The sequence below is a fragment of the Gymnogyps californianus genome, chromosome 28 (genome assembly GCF_018139145.2).
Source record: "Gymnogyps californianus isolate 813 chromosome 28, ASM1813914v2, whole genome shotgun sequence".
In the NCBI taxonomy this organism is placed as follows: Eukaryota; Metazoa; Chordata; class Aves; order Accipitriformes; family Cathartidae; genus Gymnogyps; species Gymnogyps californianus.
The window spans coordinates 1607858-1627222 of NC_059498.1; the positions used below are offsets into that span (position 1 = coordinate 1607858).

Below are 19365 nucleotides of genomic sequence, written 5' to 3' on the forward strand. Positions count from 1 at the left end.
AGTTTGCAGAGGTGAAAGCCATCCAGCTGGCTTTAGACATTGCTGAACAAGAAAAGTGGCCAGCGCTCTATCTCTACACTGACTCATGGATGGTGGCAAATGCTCTGTGGGGGTGGCTGCAGCAATGGAAGCAGAGCAACTGGCAACGCAGAGGTAAACCCATCTGGGCTGCTGCGTTGTGGCAAGGTATTGCATCCCGGTTAGAGAACCTGGTTGTGAAAGTATGTCATGTAGATGCTCGTGTACCTAAGAGTTGGGCCACTGAAGAACATCAAAACAATCAACAGGTAGACAAGGCTGCTAGGATTGATGTAGCTCAGGTAGATCTGGACTGGCAGCATAAGGGTGAATTATTTATGGCTCATGGGCCCATGACACCTCAGGCCATCAGGGAAGAGATGGAACATATAGATGGGCTCGTGATCGAGGGGTGGACCTGACCATGGACACTATCGCACAGGTTATCCATGAATGTGAAACATACACTGCCATTAAGCAAGCCAAGTGGTTAAAGACTCTTTGGTATGGAGGATGATGGCTGAAATATAAATATGGGGAGGCCTGGCAGATTGACTACATCACACTCCCTCAAACCCACCAAGGCAAATGCCATGTACTTACAATGGTGGAAGCAACCACTGGCTGGCTGGAAACATATCCCGTGCCCCATGCCACTGCCCGGAACACTATCCTGGTCCTCGAAAAGCAAATCTTATGGCGACATGGAACCCCAGAAAGAATTAAGTCAGACAACGGGACTCATTTCCAGAACAATCTCATAGACACCTGGGCCAAAGACTGGCACTGAGTGGATACATCACATCCCCTATCATGCACCAGCCGCTGGGAAAATCGAATGATACAATGGATTGTTAAAGATTACATTGAGAGCAATGGGTGGTGGGACCTTCAAACATTGGGATACACATCTAGCAAAGGCCACCTGGTTAGTCAAGGCTAGAGGATCTGTCAATCAAGCTGGCCCTGCCCAATCAGAACTTTTATGTACTGTAGAAGGGGATAAGGTCCCTGTAGTGCACATAAAAAATATGCTAGGGAAAGCAGTCTGGGTTACTCCTGCCTCAGGCAAAGGCAAACCCATTTGTGGGATTGCTTTTGCTCAAGGACCTGCATGCACTTGGTGGGTGATGCAGAAGGATGGGGAAGTCTGATGTGTGCCTCAAGGGGATTTGATTTTAGGTAAGAACAGCCAATAGGTTAAGTTGTATGATGCTAATTGCTATATAATCCTGCCATTGTATGTCATCAGGATTGTAATTGCTATATGCTATATTAATGGTATTACAGTAAGAATTACTTAGATTAATGAAGAATGAACTTTGATAAAACCGAGTGAAGTGCAGTAGTGATGGAACCAGGACTGACTTCAGCATGCAACAATCCAACACTACACACCATCCTCCTGCTGCACCCAATGTCATCCGCCCGCCACACCACACCGAAGCCCAATTCTGTTCTGCCGACTGAGCGAACTTTGCACCATCCCTCCTGCCCAGACAGACTGTTATGACAGATGGAGCCCAAAGTCATGGACGGAATGGGGAGTATATTATTAATTATACTTAATTAATTTAATTATAATTTAATTATAATGGGGACTCTGAAGAGGGAAATACAAATAAATTGATACAGCTCCCCCAAAATCATGTCATGAAAAGACAGCTTAATCCTGCCTGGTTTAGACATTTAAAAGTTGGCTATTTCTAATGAATTCCTCTAAGCTTGCTCTGTAATCATTAGCAAGAAGTGGACCCTGCCAAAGTGTATTAATCCCATACTTAGTTATAATACATGTAAAAATATAATAAATATTATATAAAATATAGTTATAATTTAATTATTAATTTAATTATAATCTAACTATATATCTAGATCTGGGGTTGCTGTTATAAGATAATATAAATACAAAGACAGGACCACTAGGATCTTTAGTTTTCCTGTAAGCCAGAGGTAAATCCTTTGAAATCAGTACAGCTGCATTTTGAATTATTTAAACAGTGTGTGTGTGTGCATATGCGTGTGCATGTGTATGCGTTAGGAGTAACTTAAGTTAAAGGAATTATAAAACTAAAATAGGTTTGAGTTGTAGCTGATTATAGGGGAAAAGCTACTTTTATTTGGCCAGATGTATGTCTTCAATGACCTTAATTCCAAACCATTGCCTTGAGAAGTGAAACCTAGGATGTACACCACTATATAAGAAAGCAGAATCTGCCTTATGTCCCTGATATTCTTTTCTTTAACCTGAAGTTCTTTTCTGTGTTTTGTTTTGTTTTTAGTATGACTAACATGAATCAGAGCTTGTGTCAGCTTTCACGGTAAGTACCTCTTACCTCTGCTCTCCCACAGCTCTGACCTATGAATATGTATAGATATCTTGCTAAACATCAGTCCTCTTCCTTTTTCCATGTTGAATAACACCCAGTGCCAAAGCTATCTTCTGTCCTATAAGAACAGCTAGCCTGTCAAATAATTTAATTCCTGAGTTTTATTCTTAATGACAATTTCGGATTGTACACCATAAGAATATGGTGAATCCTGGGCTGTCCTTTAATGGGAGGCAAAAATATGGGTTCAGTATAGGGGACAGTTCACTGCATTAACTCCTTCCTCTAGAAAATATAGTGCAGACTACATTAGGATTATCTCTCTTCACTTTTTCAGGGCTTCTCTAAAGATCTTCAGAATGCCTACACAGGTTCTTGCCAGAAGCGGGCAAGGTTCATCCACGAGGAGGGATTGCAACTGACACCCTTCGTGTGAAACAATAAAGATAACACTCTTATGGTCTGTGACACAGATACCCTTTTTTCCATGAATTTTGAACCTGAATAGTCTCAAAAGTCAAAATTATGTCTTGGTAACAACAGAACTATGTCAGACTCAGGGGAGACCTGGGTTATATGCCATTCATACTAGACACACTTGATTAAGCAAAACGGGATAAGAACATAGCAGATGTATGTCAGGAAGTGGTGGGTAGTTCCTAGTGCTGTTAGTCCTGAAATAAGAGTGGGCACGGTAATACCAGAATGCTCAGTCCATCTGTGCTGGGTGTTCCCCTCTTTGGCATGGGAGGTATCTCTCCCCCACAGTGGTTCTACTGACCATGGAACTGGATCTGGCTCCTGTGGTATCATCAAAAAAACAGGTTTGGTTTATTGTCCTGATATACGTTGCTGTAAACCTGAAACCCAGGTTTACCCAACAGGTACCCTTAGACAGCCCTGATTACATGATTTGCCTTATTACCACTTTCCCATTTCTTGACTCTCCTATTTGCCAACCATGTACCTCCATTTCTCCACCCCAGTATCCTCCCAAATAAACAGATCACCTCTAAGTACTTTTTATCCAGTGGTCACAGTTCTGCTACATCCAGACCTAAATTTGATATTTCTGATATTGTTACCTAACCTTGGACTTACAAAGTATTACTGGTATGGTTACCTAGGAGCTCTTGGCCTTGCAAGAATCTGGTCCCCAAAAAGTCTCCAACACCCTTTCTATTACCTGTGAATCTTCGTAATTTCTCACAAAACTCCCCCTTAACCAACTATGAAATCCAGCCATCCTTCACAGCACTATCTGTAGTTTCTGTCAGATTCCCACACTCTTATTTGTAATATCCAGCAACTTCTTATGTCTTGTACAGTAGTTTTCCACATCTTGTTCAGTTAACTTAACCTCAGGGTAAGGCATAGCCAGCAAGCCTAGTCATTTGCCTGGAACCCTGCCAATATGGGTCACTCTACACATATGGGCAATTTTTCCTGGAGTGTCTTAAACAGAAGGATGTGGCCACTCTCATTAATTCTGTCCTGAAAATACAGGCACAGTTGAAAGATCAGAATATTCTATTAAAGCAAGGAGGAGAAACTCTTTCACAGAGTCATACAATAATTTAGTTTGAAAAGGACCTCTGGAGTTCATCTAGTCCAATCTTCTGCTCAAAGCAGGGTCAACTAGAGCAGGTTGCTCAAGGACTTGATTAGTCAAGTCTTAAAAACCTCCAAAGATGGAGCTTCCACCTCTCTGGGCAACCTATTCCAGTATTTGACCACTCTCATCACTTAAAAAAAAATAAAAAATATTAAAATTCCTCATATATAATCGGAATTTCCCAAGTTCCAACTTATGTCTATTCCCTCTCATCCTATTGCTGTGCACATCAGAGAAGAGCCTTGCTCCATCCTCTTTGTATCCTGTTCCCATCAAGTAGTTCTAGATAACAAGGTCTCCCCTTAGCCTTTTCGGCTTAAAGATGAACAGGCCCCATTACGTCAGCCTCTTTTTCTGTTTCAAGTGCTCCAGCCCCCACTAGCTTGGTGGCCTCTGCTGGATTCCCATCTGTATGTCAATCTCTTTCTTGTCCTGGGGAGCCCCGGACAGGACACTGTACTGCAGATGTATCTCCCATGTATCAAAGAGAGGGGAAGAATCTCTCCCGTTTACTAATGGCTACACTCTTACTAATATAGCCCATGATGCAGTTACTTTTCTTTGCTGTAAGTACACACTGCTGACTCCTGTTTAACTTCTTGTCCACCGGGACAAGTCAGCCCCCAGCCTGCACTGTTACATAGGGTTACTCTGGACCAGGTTGCATTTACCTTTGCTGAACTTCATGTGGTTCCTGCCAGCCTATTTCTCTAGCCTTTCCAGGTCCTTTGAATGGCAGCCCTGCCCTTTGGTGTATTGTCCACTCCCTCCAATTTGGTGTTGTCCAAAAACTCACTGAGAAGTAACAGACTTTGAATATGGAAACAAGAAAGAATTTAATCTGGCAGTTTACCAGAATGAAGCACTTCATAGAATCACAGAATCATAGAATGCTTTGGGTTGGAAGGGACCTTAAAGATCATCTAGTTCCAAACCCCCTTCCATATTTTTAAACAAAAATGCTTCATTTCATTTAATTGAGCCATATTTCATCAGTTTCTTTTATTGCCTTATGAATTATGCATTTCTGATCCCCATTGCTTTTTTGTCTTAGGCTTCCCCTCTTCATCACCTCTCTTATGATACACACAGTCATGTCACTCTCTAGAAATGCTGCTCTAAATACATTCACAGTGGCACACACTATTCTTTAACGAGTCTAGCATGTGTGACTGAAGGAGAAATAAACTTTAATTCCAATAAAACAATATGAGAAAGAGAATGTATGATTTTTGTAACTGATTTGAAATTAAAAAGGATCCAATATGAGACAGTATTTTCACCCCCCTCCAAAAAAAGTTAATATGGCTAGACATATCTTTCTGTGTATGTGTATGTGTGATTCTTTTTATATCTCTCTCTTAGCCTGCTTAATCTATTACTTTTAGCAAGTGTTTCCACTTTATAGAACCTGTTTTTCCTCCTGGAAAATCTATGAATCAAGATTGGTGGGTTCCCATTTGGTGACTCATCTACAGCAACCTGCATAAACGATGAGAATGGACAGCAGTGTCATCTCTGTGATGTGTCCTACCTACTCTAGAGTGCAGGCATGCAGACATACACCCATGAATAAACTACAAACTGCATTGAAGATGTTTGGCCTTATTGGACCAGACGCTCACCATGTAGAAGTAAAATCAAATTTCCTGAGGATGCACTACAGGAACAGACCTGTTGAAAATAATCTTAAAACATATTATTTTGCATTCAACCCTGGTTAGACCAGCTGAGTAGTATGTCTGAGGAACATTACTTAAATGTAGTTAACATTGTATATGGAGGTGAAGTAATATAAATCATATCATAGGATTTGTGATGGAGCTTAACTGGCTGGATAACAATTGACATTGGATCAAGGAAGAGTACTGCTGAAACACATAAGGATCTCTTGTGGGGCTCATCCCTCCTGGCATGAAAAAGAAAATCTGAAACTGCTGTGCCATGAGGTATTTATGTATCTTTTATTTCTCTCTCATTTACTGACAAATAAACTTAAATAAAACATCTCCAATGCTTCCACGGTAAGGATAAGTTACCTGGCTTCATTAACGTGATATTATATTGTTCTCATGACTGTGTTTCTGGCACATACAACTCAAGACAGCTGAGAACAAGGCTGAATGAATAGGAAAGGATGCCTATTTAGAGAAGATACTCTTCCAGAAACCATTACAAAAATGCATAGATGCAGAATATTTCGTTTGTTTGCTTTCAGAAAGGAAACTGTGAAATTATGGTGAATGCTGAAACTTTTTCAGTTTACTTAGAGCTTAATTCATTTTTTCCCTCCCCTGTCACCACCCATCTCAGAAGCTAAAAAAGAAAAGCCCCTTGGCTAATGCTATTTTTAGTGGTAACAGTCAGCATTCCAGATGATGTGTAAATGTCTGTGAAATGGATATTTTAGGTCAGTGGGATTAATTATTTTCTGGAATTGCCTATTCTAGAGCCATTGGCTCTAGAAAAACAGTAGAAGAGAGATGGACATACTGGAGAGAGTCCAACAAAGGGCCACAAGGATGATGAAGGGACTGGAGCATCTCTCCTATGAGGTAAGGCTGAGAGAGCTGGGACTGTTCAGCCTCGAGAAGAGAAGGCTCGGGGGGCAACTTATCAATGTATATCTGCAGGGAGGGTGCAAAGAAGACAGAGGCAGGCTCTTTTCAGTGGTGTCCAGTGCCAGGAAAAGAGGCAATGGGCACAAACGAATATACAGGAAGTTCCCTCTGAACAAACAGGAAACGCTTTTTTACTGGGAGGGTGACTGAGCACTGGAACAAGTTAGCCAGGGAAGTTCCAGAGTCTCCCTCCTTGGAGATATTCAAAAGCTGTCTGGACATGCTCCTGGGCAACTGGCTCTAGGTGTCCCTGCTTGAGCATGGGGGTTGGACCAGATGACCTCCAGAAGTCTCTTCCAACCTCAACCATTCTGTGATTCTGTGAAAAATCATAGGTGACAAATTAATATTTAAATGACTGAACTCTGGTACTTATTTAACTTAATTTCGGATGTATAAATTTAAATATATATATTCCACATTAATGTTTCTTTAATTACTTTTTTCCTCCCAGATTTTAAATTTCACCACTACAAACCTAAAAGGAGGGATTTAATTTTTTCTCCTGGGAGTTTCTGAGGAATCTTGTTCTTTGTTTTGTTATTTGTTCTGTTCTTGGCCTTCTCTAGTCATATTCAGGAAGATCCTTCTAAGCTGAAATCTTCACCTGACTCTCTAATTACTGGTGTTCTTGACATTCCACATTATTCACAAACTCATACACACCTAGACACCCACCTTCCCACTACTAACATGGGGACTGTTTTGGAGCTATTCAGATGCAAAATGGTCTCTATTATCCTTCACTGTGGTCTTAAATCATCCTTTTTCATGTAGTGATCCACAGGCCATCTGGACTGCATGGACTGCTTCCAAATAGTGTATGTGTAAAGTAATTCAGAAACACGTTCCTGTAACTGGCAGGACTCTGGTTATACATGAGTCAGTGTATTGAAACAAAAGCCTAAGAACATCCTGCAAGGGATTACCCTGAAGGATTTCTCCCTTGGCCTCTTATGCCATTTTATGGTCTGTGTGAAGAATAGCTTCTTCACTTCAAATACGATATAACACAGCTGCCCTTTTCCAGAGTTTACAGAGAACTGCTATGGTCTCTTTAATGTAAAACATAGGCCTGTGTAACTACTATTCTTGTTAAAGCAAGCTGAATCTCGTCATGTTTAAGACTCAAGGATTTGTCCTTCTCAGTCTGTTTCTCTAGCCTATGGTGAAACTGAACACTAATATGAAAGATGCAAGCACACATAGAATAAGGGCACAGTGGCCACCAAGATTGACCCAGACAGAGCACAGAGCAGCATTTTTATATAAGCAGGACTCATGTAAACTACTCAGACTGCCTGATCCTATTCCTCTTTCCTGCTCATCAGAGCTATAGTTCACAAGTGGACAAACACCCTCCCTCATTCTGTTGTTCCACAGGTGTGCATGTGCCTGTGAGTTCCTCAAAGCCTAGACCAGACAGTAGCTCTGTCCAGACTCAATGCCCAGACCTTGGGTCTCACTTATCCAGTCTCCAGCTCCGACCTCAAGTCTTTCCAGATTCTGGTCTCCTCCTGCTCACAGGCTTGATCAGTTTGACATTTGCTGGCATATTCATCTGCATGCACAGACTAGAGAGCAAGGTCACATGGAAAACAAATAAGCACAGAGTCCAAAAAGAAGATAGGACAAACTGCAGTGATCAGGCTCAGGGCTTAGCCAGACTAGCTGAGTGACCAACAGCCTGGACCCTATTATCCACCACCTTGTCTCCATTTTCACACATTTATTCTCCCCAGTTTATCTCTATTCCTCCTTTTCTCTGCTTTGGCTCTTCCACTAAACATAAATATTGCACATTCTCACAATTCGTCTCAGCCCATCAGTTGCTGACTTAATTGTACCTTTCTTTGTTATTGTTTTAATAATCTACTGCTCATTAAGGTTTGTGTGTCTGAGTTTTAATTGATAACATTTGATGCTGAATAGCCATTAACCAGACATCCTCTCAAACTAGAAATCTTTACACTCCACATATCCTTACAATCCCTGCTATTCTTGTTATTACTATTATTTGATTATAGTGATAATGAATGACCATGTACATTATTCCAAGGTAATATATATCTTTTCTTTTATACAGCATATCATATCCTCAGCTGCTTCTTACAAAACCACAGTAAGTTTGATTTTTTAAATCTGTAAGTATTGAAAAGAAAAAGAAGAAGTATGAAGGATGAATCTTCTCAGATAACTGCAGAAATTTGTCATATAGATACTTTTTAGGTTATGTGATAAAAGATTCATCTCTACAAAACACAAAGGAGCACAGAGGGACAATGGGAGGCAGGGAACCCCAGTAGCCTAATGGCAGAAACAATCACAGTGTAAAGGTGTCTACCAAGACTGTAACAGGAGAGCAATTGGCCTCATTGTCCGGGGATGAAATCTATTAAGATGAGTCAAAGGGAGAGGCTCTCTAGAGCAATTTTCAGACTGAGAGGAGTTACTGCCTACAAGGGCATGAGATGGCAGGGAAGAGCATTTTGGGATTATGCAAGACTGATTATGGGATGTTGAGAGGAGGAACCACAAGTAGAGAAAGGGAGGGATCAAGGTGGTTTGGGGAGGAACAAGCATGGGAAAATAAAGAGATAAGGTTATATAAGGAGGCGGTTGCATGTAAAGGCATGCTGGTCAGTATGCTAGTGTGGCAATGCTCTGTACCTGGTCAGCACAGTCTGCTCTGTCTTCTCACTAAGCTCTATTTCTACCTGTCTTCCTAGGTAAGAGGTTCTTCTCTGTGCATGTATTTGTATGGAGGCCTAAATACTGGCAACTGTAGTCAGACCATGGGTTGGTGATCTGTGTGTCTGCAGTGCCTGCAGTTGGAGAGATGAAAGCAAGTGAAAATTTAAGTGCTAGCGACTCTAGCTGGACCACAGGTCATAGGGGCCTGTGAATCTGTGGTCCCAACAACTGGAGTGAGTGAGGATGTAATTGCTAACAACTGGATTGGGGACCACAGGTCAAGCGACTGGAGAGACTGGAATGCATGCATGTTGTGTGGGTATATATGTCAGGTGTAATAGCTAGCAAATGCCAAGCTGTACGTGATTTGGGAGGTAGGTATCAAAGCAGCCATAAGCCTGCTTCAGATACTGGGGAGACTAGATGATCTGAGATTTGGCTATTGGAGGGACCAGGAGGTCCAAGCCAACTGCTGGAGAGACTGAAAGGTCTGAGGGTTGCCTGAGAGACCCATTTGCATGTGTGTGTCTGTGTATGAGCCAACTGGAGATGAGAACATCCACAGGCCAGCTACTGAGCAGACTGAGTGTCTAAGGCCAGTTAATAGAGGGATCCACCGTGAATGTGTTTGTGCACATGTGAGTGTGGAGGATCAATACTGCATATGTGTCAGTGCAAGTGAGCACGTGGACTTGCAAGGTAACTGGGAGGCCAGGGGTCCAGGGCCAATTACTGGATAAATTCTGCAAGGCCAGCTGCTGGAGGTATCCATGTTGTACATACGTACATATATATCTGTGTGTAATATATATGTTTATATATATTTTTTACTAAAGGGCTTTCATCCTCAGTAGTTGAAAAGGTGGATAGGATGACACTGTTTGTGCTGTTTGTGTTTGCGAGTGCTGTGTTTTCTGTCTGTATAATCTGTATGGCCAGACATATATATCTGTGTATGTTGTATATGTGTGCCTGTGTGCATGTTTATTGGGAATATATTCTCAGCCTCGCTACTGGTTGGACCAGGGGACATTGAGCTGATTCAGATTCAGCAACTCACCTAACAATATCTACCTTTAACTAATGATGCTAGATTTCCCCTTTATACTCAGTAAGTATAAATATGCAATTCTTAGGTGTAGTTCATCCAAATGTTTAAAATAATTTGGAGGAGTTTCCCTGGAACTGCCTGTTTCTTGCCACTGACTATTAATGTGGCCTAGATTGCTCATATACAGATATCTGCACTGAGGAAATTAGAAGCTATCAGAAGGTCTCCCATGCAGTGCAAGGATCATATGTGTCCATGTCTAGTCTCTTAGGCTCCCTTTACAGAAAATTGGAAATTGTAAATATGTCTGTGGCATAAACATGTTCTATATACTTGTATTATGAGAAGATTGATTATACCATAGAAGTGCTTGTTTCTCTTCACTTACAATAATGGATCCCTGACAACTTGTTCAGATGTGCACATCTACATTATAGACACCTACATCTGGGCAGAAAAATGCCTTGAGAAATATATTGGTTCAATTTTGTAAAATCTGAATAATCATACAGATAAAATTACTCAGTGTAGGGCCTAAGGGGATCAATAGTCTGTGGCACCTCCAAAAGATGATCCAAACCACCTCAGCAGTAAATTACATTTTGCCTGTTTTGGTTTTCTCCGTACTTTCAAATTAACTCAGGGCTCAAGCTCACACTTGTGTCTAAATCCCCTGATTGTGTATATTGTTTAAATGGTTGCTGGCACTCTGGATATATGCTGAACTGAGCCAGCACACTCTCTGGATGTTAAAATTGGATGAAAGAATGAAATGCTGTGTGGACACAAATGGTTCAGTTCACATGGCTTTGTGAAGCTGAGCTAGTGGTCAAGTATGGCTATATACAGTCAGGTGTAGCTATAACTTTCCTGTCACCAAAGGCTGAATTGGAAACACAGGTTCTAAACTTTCTCCAGTTATTTTGCAGTTAGATACTTTGTAGAGCAGCAAATATTTTAGAGGCACCTGAGTTATTTTAGGTGTCTACTCCAGGATAAGATGACTCATATCTCAGATTTCACTGACAGTACTTTTTTGACCCCTAGTGATTTCAAAGGGAGTCTGGGATGATTAACTCAAAGGTAGACGTCTGTGCTGAAGAAGTTTGTGTTTGTCTTCATGAATTCTATAGGCCATCTAAATACTACCTTCATTCTCAAACTCCTTGCAGGAGGCGGGACGTACTGGTGTTGACAGCCTGGTTGGCTCCCGTTGTCTGGGAAGGCACATTCAGTAGAGACATCCTGAATGCCCATTATATGCAGAAGAACCTGGTCACTGGAGTGGTCACTTTTGCTGTTAAAAAGTATTGGTTTGTCATTTAATTCTTATCAAATACTCAAACCTCTCACCTGCCAGCTATGCTGCAATACTGCTGGTGGAGCAGGAGTGAGAAAGGTTTCAAAACCAGCGTATAAGCAGCTTTAGACTGGCAGAAATGTGACATGTGAGTGACAACTTCCCAAGTAAAGCAACTGACTGTGAAAAAGCAGGAGACATTGCCTTGCAAAGGGCAAAAAATATCCTTGGAAATATAACCAGCATTTTGATCCCTTGAGAAGAAAATTCCAGCTCCTGCTATGTTTCTAACAACAAGCTTTGCCTCTAACCTGGGGTAAAAAAATAAAAAAATTCTGCAAAGCTGAGATTTTTAATGCGTTCCTGTTGGAGTTTAGAGTTAAAATATCAGCTCCAGTAAAATTATTAACCATACCATTATAGCTTCTAAGTTCTGGGGGAGGTCCCTCTTTGAATTTCTGAGTGAGTAAAGAACTATACTCCCTCTACCTCCACTAAGCATCCCAGATTTAAATAGAGACTTCAGGTATCTCAAGGCAATAAAAATTATTTCAGTAATAATTTTGATCCTCTCTAGAACAGTAAGTTAAAACATTAAACTTCAGAAAGAGTGCCAGGAAGCCAGGGAGCATGGAAGAGCAAAGGGTGAGGAGAAGTATTTATACTGTGCAGTGATATTAGGGAGCAACATGGGGTAGAAGGTATGTGTTCTGTACAGTGAGCATGAAAGACCAATGGAGTAGAGTACAGTGAAAACTGAAAAAGTATAATGTGCAGCAGCATGGGGAAGGGTTGATGGGGGTAGCAGCTATGTTATATAATGAGCACTAACATAAGAAGAGAGCAATGGATAGAAAAGGAGAAACAAAATGAACTTGAAAAGCCACCATTCTTCAACAGGAGGAACCCCTCTCCATTCTTTTCCCTTCCTTGTCTCTCAGATATGTCCAGTTCATAGAAGGGTTCATGAGCTCTGCCAACAAGTACTTCCTTACTGGGCACCAGGTGAACTTATACTTGTTCACAGAAAATCCTGAGCAGATCTCTCACCTTCACATGGCCCCTGAGAATCACCTCTTTGTCATCCCTGTCCAGAATCACTCATGGTGGCAGGATATCTCCATGAGCCATATGGATATCATCAGCAGATATATCTGCAGCCAATTCCAGTATGAGGTCGCCTATCTCTACTCCATAGACATAGATGTCCAGCTATTTGAACACATTGGTGCAGAGATCATTGATACACTGGTGGGGACCATCATCTCCTGGCAGTACACCGCACGTTGTGAGAGCAAATCATATGAGACACGCACTGAGTCACAAGCTGCTATCCCTAAGGGAGAAGGGGACTTCTATTATACAGCAAGCTTCTACAGGGGAAGTGTGGCCAAGGTCTGCAAACTGACCAGAGCCTGTTTTAAAGGGGTCATGAAGGACAGAGAAAATGGCATTGAAGCTAGGTGTCGTGATGAGAGCCACCTCAACAAGTATCTCCTGTATCACAAGCCCACGCGCCTGCTCTCCCCAGAGTACTACTGGGATGAAGAGCTAAGCCAGCCCTGTATCATCCAGGTGAAGAGGATGTGCTCTGTGCACAAGGACAGCAAGAAGTAAGCTTCTAAAGCAGGGAAAGCAAGAAAGAAGACAGATCATCAGTGTCAAGACAGTAAAACAGATGTGGAGCTTATAAAGTCTTTAATTTACCTGTGTCTTTCCTTCTGCATTTCTGATGCTAATAGGAAAGACCAAATTATGCTGTTTATTGAGATATTTCTCTATTAACCTAATTTTTATTGCAGAGTACAGGTGATAAGAAAGCAATGACCTGTATGCCTATTTCTCTTTTCACCCATCTTTGCTTTGTAGTCGTGATACTATTGTCTTCAGTGCTCACAACTCCTGGGAGCCCAGGATCAATCTCCATGTGGGCCATGCTGTCCCATCATGTGTTCTTGCCTCTAGATTTTATAACCATTTAGAATCATTAGTCCAAGCACTTCTTCCTTTTCTTCTTCCTTATCTAACATATTCAGAATTATTGTTCTAGCCTTTGCTTGAGTTATGCCTCTTTCCAGCCTCTCACACACCAATTTGCCACAACATAAGGTCAACTGTACCCACTCATACACCATCAGCAAAGTTAATAATCCCAACAAAACATATTTCAATGCTGTCTTAATCAGCCCATCTTAAGAGGTCTGGATGTATTAATGTGCCAGGAAAAAAATATCTTGATGTACAAGTGCCAGTCCAATTAATAGGTCTCATAATCTTTCATTCTCTATGGTCTTATCATATAACAATTCTTACAGGTTAGCATATGACCAGTAATAATATAAACCCAAATACAAAATCCCAGAGCAAACAAACCTAAAATTTTTAAAAACAATCAACAAGTTCAGATTATAACAATAGGGTCATCAAAGTCTATTTCCGGGGTTGTAGGTTGTACTTCTGTTGACATTTGATCAAAGAAAGTTTATCCAGATCATCCAGCTCTGCTGTGACAGGTGAGACACTCTGTGTCGTTTCTGAAGGTGGTGTGACCCTTCTATACTGCAAAGCATGGATCCCGTTGAACAGCCCTTGCACATTACTGCAGTATTAGTAATTACCAGTACCTGATAAGGTTCCTTCCAGCACAGCTGAAGAGCGCATTTTCACTGGTATACCTTAATGTAGTCTCAGTCTCCTGGTTTCAAGGAGCGACAGACTTCAGCAGCAAGTTCAGGCGAGGATTCTTTCAGCTCTGTGTGGAAACTCCTTACACATTTCATTAATACTTGACATTATTTTAGAAGACTATTACCCATCAAATTTAGGTTTGACTGTATGGGAGTTCAGGGTGCTGTGTAAGATAGTCACATGGGTTTGCCCATTAAAATCTCATGAGGTTACAGTCCATATTTTCTATTCAAAATGCTTCTTATATACATCAATGGGACAGGTAACACATCTGGACATTTCAGGTCAATCTCTGCACAAATTTTTGCCAATTTGTTTTCAAAATCAGAGTTTTTCCTCTCTACAGCCCTATTGGATTGGGGGTGATGGGCAATATAACACTTTTGTTCTATTTGTAGGGCTGCACAAATGTTCTGCACTACTTATCTGGTAAAGTGGGTCCCCTTATCTAGTGCTAGGGGAATACTAAACCCAGAAATTACTTCTCTCAGCAATCTTTTTTCAACAGTTGTTTCATCTACATGTTTACAAGCACAGGCTTCTACCAATACTGACAACATATCTAAAGTGACAAGGACATACTCAAAATGTCCTTTAGGCATCTGAATAAAGTCAATTTGCAAATTTACAAATGGTCCCCACAGTTTAGGGTGTGCAGTTATACTTGTCTTCTCCTGCTGTCTTATATTATTTTGTTGAAAAGATGTCCTAACAATATGAAGATTTCAGAATTTGAACAATACATTGCTAGCAAGCTTCAATCATTTATGCCTTAATTTCTGACAAAAGCCCCTTCCTGATCATTCAAGCTATAGAACTATTTGATTAAATAAAAATGTGTATGAATTTACAAATCCTAAATGTATGTGGACTATTAAAAGAAAATGAAATCATATTTAAAGTTCTTCGATTTTCCTTTTTCATTATTAGCTATATCTTCAGATATACAAAGATTTTAATCATGTAGTCATTAGCTCAGTAACTTCATTAAAGCTTTCTATTGCTTTCATCCCATTCCAAAAAAATGTTGAGAATGGACAAATAACTGAGAAATATGTGCATAAGAAAAATTTGGGGTGAACCAATCCTGTCACAAAGCTGCAATCATCCCCCCTTTGCTGCTGTGGGCCACTGAATGGGCCACACAAGCAACAGCAAATATATCTGTTATTCTTCTTGCTGTAGTCCTGTTGTGAATGGGTGATTAAGACTGCTTAAAGAACCCCTGTCAAAGGTATCAGCAAAAGTGGTTTTATTGAAATATGATGTTGTAGAAATGTGACTTAACAAAATTCAATGGCAAAGTTCACTCTATTACTTACTGCACAAAGGATATAACAATGATTCAAAACTACTGAGACAGAATCGAAGTCACCAAGACACAAATCATAGTTACCATAATACAAGGTTTTGCACGATATAGGTTGCTTGCCAAAGATCTGCTGTTGGTAAAAGGTCTCTCTGCCTCAAGGAGCAACCGTGAGAGGTGTCCCATCTCAAGGGGAGATTAGTGCCATGCAGCCAGCTGTTTAGCAGGGAGAAGGCTCATTTAGTCTTTCATATTTATGGAATAAAGTAGTTGGCTTGTAGTCAAATTACATGCGATGGAAAAGGTATGCATGAGGCTCCCTGTACCCACAACTTTGTTTGTTCCTTGACAAATGAGTCTTGGAAAAGCCACCCACTATTTATGTGTTAATCTCATGATCCAAGCTCATATGCATCATGCTCACTGTGTCACTCTGTTCCTTTGTGGGTTTTCAGAGAACAGAGTGAAACTAGAGGAGTTCTTGGCCTGACTACGGCTTAGGCCTTTACCTCCATTGAAGCCTGTACCAAACTATCGCCAGTTTGGTTAAGAAGTCGAGTGCATCCATCACAATCTCCCAGGGAGAAATCCCTGGGCACACCACAGGAGCTTGAGCAACTCCCCTTCCTCAGCAGTTTTAAGGGGTTAGGAGGTGTCTCACTTTCAGCTGATGGATCCCACCTTCTTCATCCTTAGATACCTAGCCTCAATCAATGTGGTTGAGTATTTAATTTAGAACACATTCAGTATGGACTGAAACATTTAAAAAAAAGTTCCTGCTTCTTTGGTGAACAAGTCTGGTTTCTTTAACTCTCTGGCAGGGGCGAGAGTCTGAATGTGATCTCAGCCCCTTCCCCCGCACTGATCCCCCTTTGCTGCCGAGTACAAGAGTGCAAGTCTCTCTTGTACTGGGGAGCCCAGTACTGGACTCAGTACTCCAGGTGTGGCCTCACCAGTGCTGAGTAGAGGGGAAGGATCACCGCCCTTGACATGCTGGCAATACTTTGCCTAATGCAGCCCAGGATACCATTATCCTTCTATGTGGCAATGGCACACTGCTGGCTCTTGAATCAATTAACAGCTAACCCAGGGAATATTGGATTATTCCATCCTTTATTCCATCCCCAAGAAGGCACATGGTGTCACCAGTGGGAGAGTTTCTTCCTCCTTCTTCTGTGTACACTCAGGGTTATTTTATGTTTCAAACAGCCTTTTTGCTAGCACTTATTTCTATTTGGCCCATAAACTTAGTTATGTGATCACTTCGGTCTGGTAGTCCTTCTCCAGTCACAGTTTTATTTCTTTTGGACTGAAAACATGCAAATGCACAAAGCTAAACAAAACCAAAATAAATAAAAATATAATAAAAAAATATGTTCATTAGTAGCCAGACAATTTGCTCTAAAAAACCACACAAAACCTCTGGCTAGTCAGAAATACAAGATCATTAAGTATTTCTGCTGTTACAGCTGGGACAACTCTGATCCAAAAGCAAATTGCAGGCACAGCCAGTTTCTTAAATAACTTCACATATAAAACTAAAAGTAAATAAAAATAAGTTCAGATCCAGACAAGACCCGACAAATTCTGAGGCATGATACCTATTATTCTTGTATGCCTGGGGCCTATTACTGGCACTGGCTGCTCCAAATTGGCTGGGCTGCAATAGCAGGGGTTAGTCATTTTGTTTGCGTGTCTCCACCCAAGGCAATCTGTAAAGTATTCTGTGGGGGCTGAGTGAAATTAATGTGTGAGTATAACTGAAGCATTGTGTGTATCTAAGTTAAGACGGGTGGACCAAGGCTGGACATAAACATACATGGACAAGGGGAAGTCAGTGGGTTAATAAGTATCTTGAATTTTCTGCATCTTTCATGGCTGAATCTGTTCACTTGAGGATTAATTCCTAGCCATGACAGAGGATGAACATAGGGCTATTAAGATAAGAAGAAACTGGAGCAATGTGTTACAATGGATCCATCAATTTGGCACTGTGGTTAAATTTCCCATTTAAGACAGAGTATGGGACATCATGACTGAAATAGATCAGGGTGAAGCCTGAATATTAAGGCCAGATTAGGATAGTGACTTAATTTATTCTAGGCAGGTTAGACTTCAAGGATCAAATTGAAATTGAGAGTTAACACTGATATATGAAAGCAGAAGAGCAGAGTGTCAAAAATGGACTTTCCAAGGGAAGTAAGTTAAAAAAGGTGCCAGACAAGACATGGAATCAGGGAGAACTCAGTTGTCCTTGTCTATAGAAGTATTCAGTCTTCCTCTGCTTATTGGGTCACTTTAAAACTCAACGATTTTCGTGATCATTTTCAAACCCAGCTAAAGGGTGATGTCTCAAAGCAGAGGAGTCACAATTCCCTAGGTCATTCTAAGAGTTATGGGAAAGTTTGCTGCAGACAAAGAAAACACTCTCTGATCTTTCTCCCAAGGCTGTAGGTCTTGAGGCTAGTCCATCAACACTCCCCACAGTGTCTCACTTTATTTGTTCCAGGATGCCAGTTGTACGACGAGTTGTGAGGTGTGGAATGAGGGAAAGGGGTCTGTGGAAAGAAGTCCCATATGCTCTGCCCCAGGAGTAAGCCTCTTGCTGAATGACAATCCAGCCTCTGCAATCAGCTGAATAGCACAAGTCAGAATATGAGATAGCACGACTAGATCTGACCCATGTACTTAGGACACATGAATAGGCCAGGCTACGCAGAAGGTTTAGGTGGGTGGGACAGTCTCTTGCAAAGGTCCATTTCTCTGGGTTTTCATAATATCTGTTATGAATGTGTTGCTCTTTGCTCTGTAAATCTAATTTGGTAATCCCAGCCTTCTGATGCTGTTATCCATTTTATTGCAACTGTGTTCCTTAAGACTGATTTCCCAGATTTGAAAATAGAACAAGAAAGTAACACCATACTCAAGCCTGGTTTGTCCAAGGGATGGGCAGTAAAAGGTTACTGAAGATGAGCCAGACAAGAGGCATCTGTGTGATACTGACAGCTTCCTGATGAAGATTAGTGGGGAAGTGAGGCTGAAGCATTCTGGTGAATTGAGTTAGTACAGTTAGGCCAAAGTAATCAAATCATTTAAGGTGAGCGGAACAGGCCACAGATTGAGTTATAAGAGTTAGTCAGTCTCAGTATGAACTGACCCATTTGAATCACTTTAGAAAGCAAAGACCAATGAAATAATAGTGTTAAACTAGGTAAGGGGAGTGATGTAAGATTCTTTTTGCAGCATTTCCCCTCTGCAAGACTCAATCCTCTGTTGCTGTCTTATTTCTCAGCCATGCTCTGTGCCACTGCCAAACCGGTTTTACATGTGAAACTCGACACTTTGGGAGGCATGACACTGCAAGTGTCTCACCCCCACTTTTCAGTGAAGAACAAAGACCCCCACAGGTTCTACAGTCCCACTGTCTTGCAACATCCTGTCTGAGGGCTACAAGATCTCTCTTATCCATGCCTGCTAACTCCATGTAGCTTCCCTGCCCAATGCCTCTGGAGACTGGAGACAAGTTTTCCATGACGCTCAGAGGCAGGATTGAACACACAATGCACAGAGAAGAGCTGAGTTGGTAACTATGAATAAGGACTACCAAATGCGCTGCCTTAGCAACCTGCATCATATTAAGGTAAGAAAATTTGGCTGATCTTTAAAAATCAGAGCTCCGTCCAAATTACTTCCTTGTGCTAAGGTTAAACCTGGCCAAGATAGAGGGTTGATGGGGATG

General features: G+C 41.2%; 1 protein-coding gene across 1 annotated transcript; it reads left to right on the forward strand.

Annotated features, from left to right (window-relative positions):
- Positions 1-8626: 8626 nt before the first annotated feature.
- LOC127026728 (histo-blood group ABO system transferase 1-like) lies at positions 8627-13246 on the forward strand. Its single transcript, XM_050912038.1, has 3 exons — positions 8627-8643; positions 11502-11636; positions 12571-13246. The coding sequence occupies exons 1-3, from the start codon at positions 8627-8629 to the stop codon at positions 13244-13246; spliced, it is 828 nt and encodes a 275-aa protein (XP_050767995.1).
- The last annotated feature ends 6119 nt before the right edge of the window (positions 13247-19365 follow it).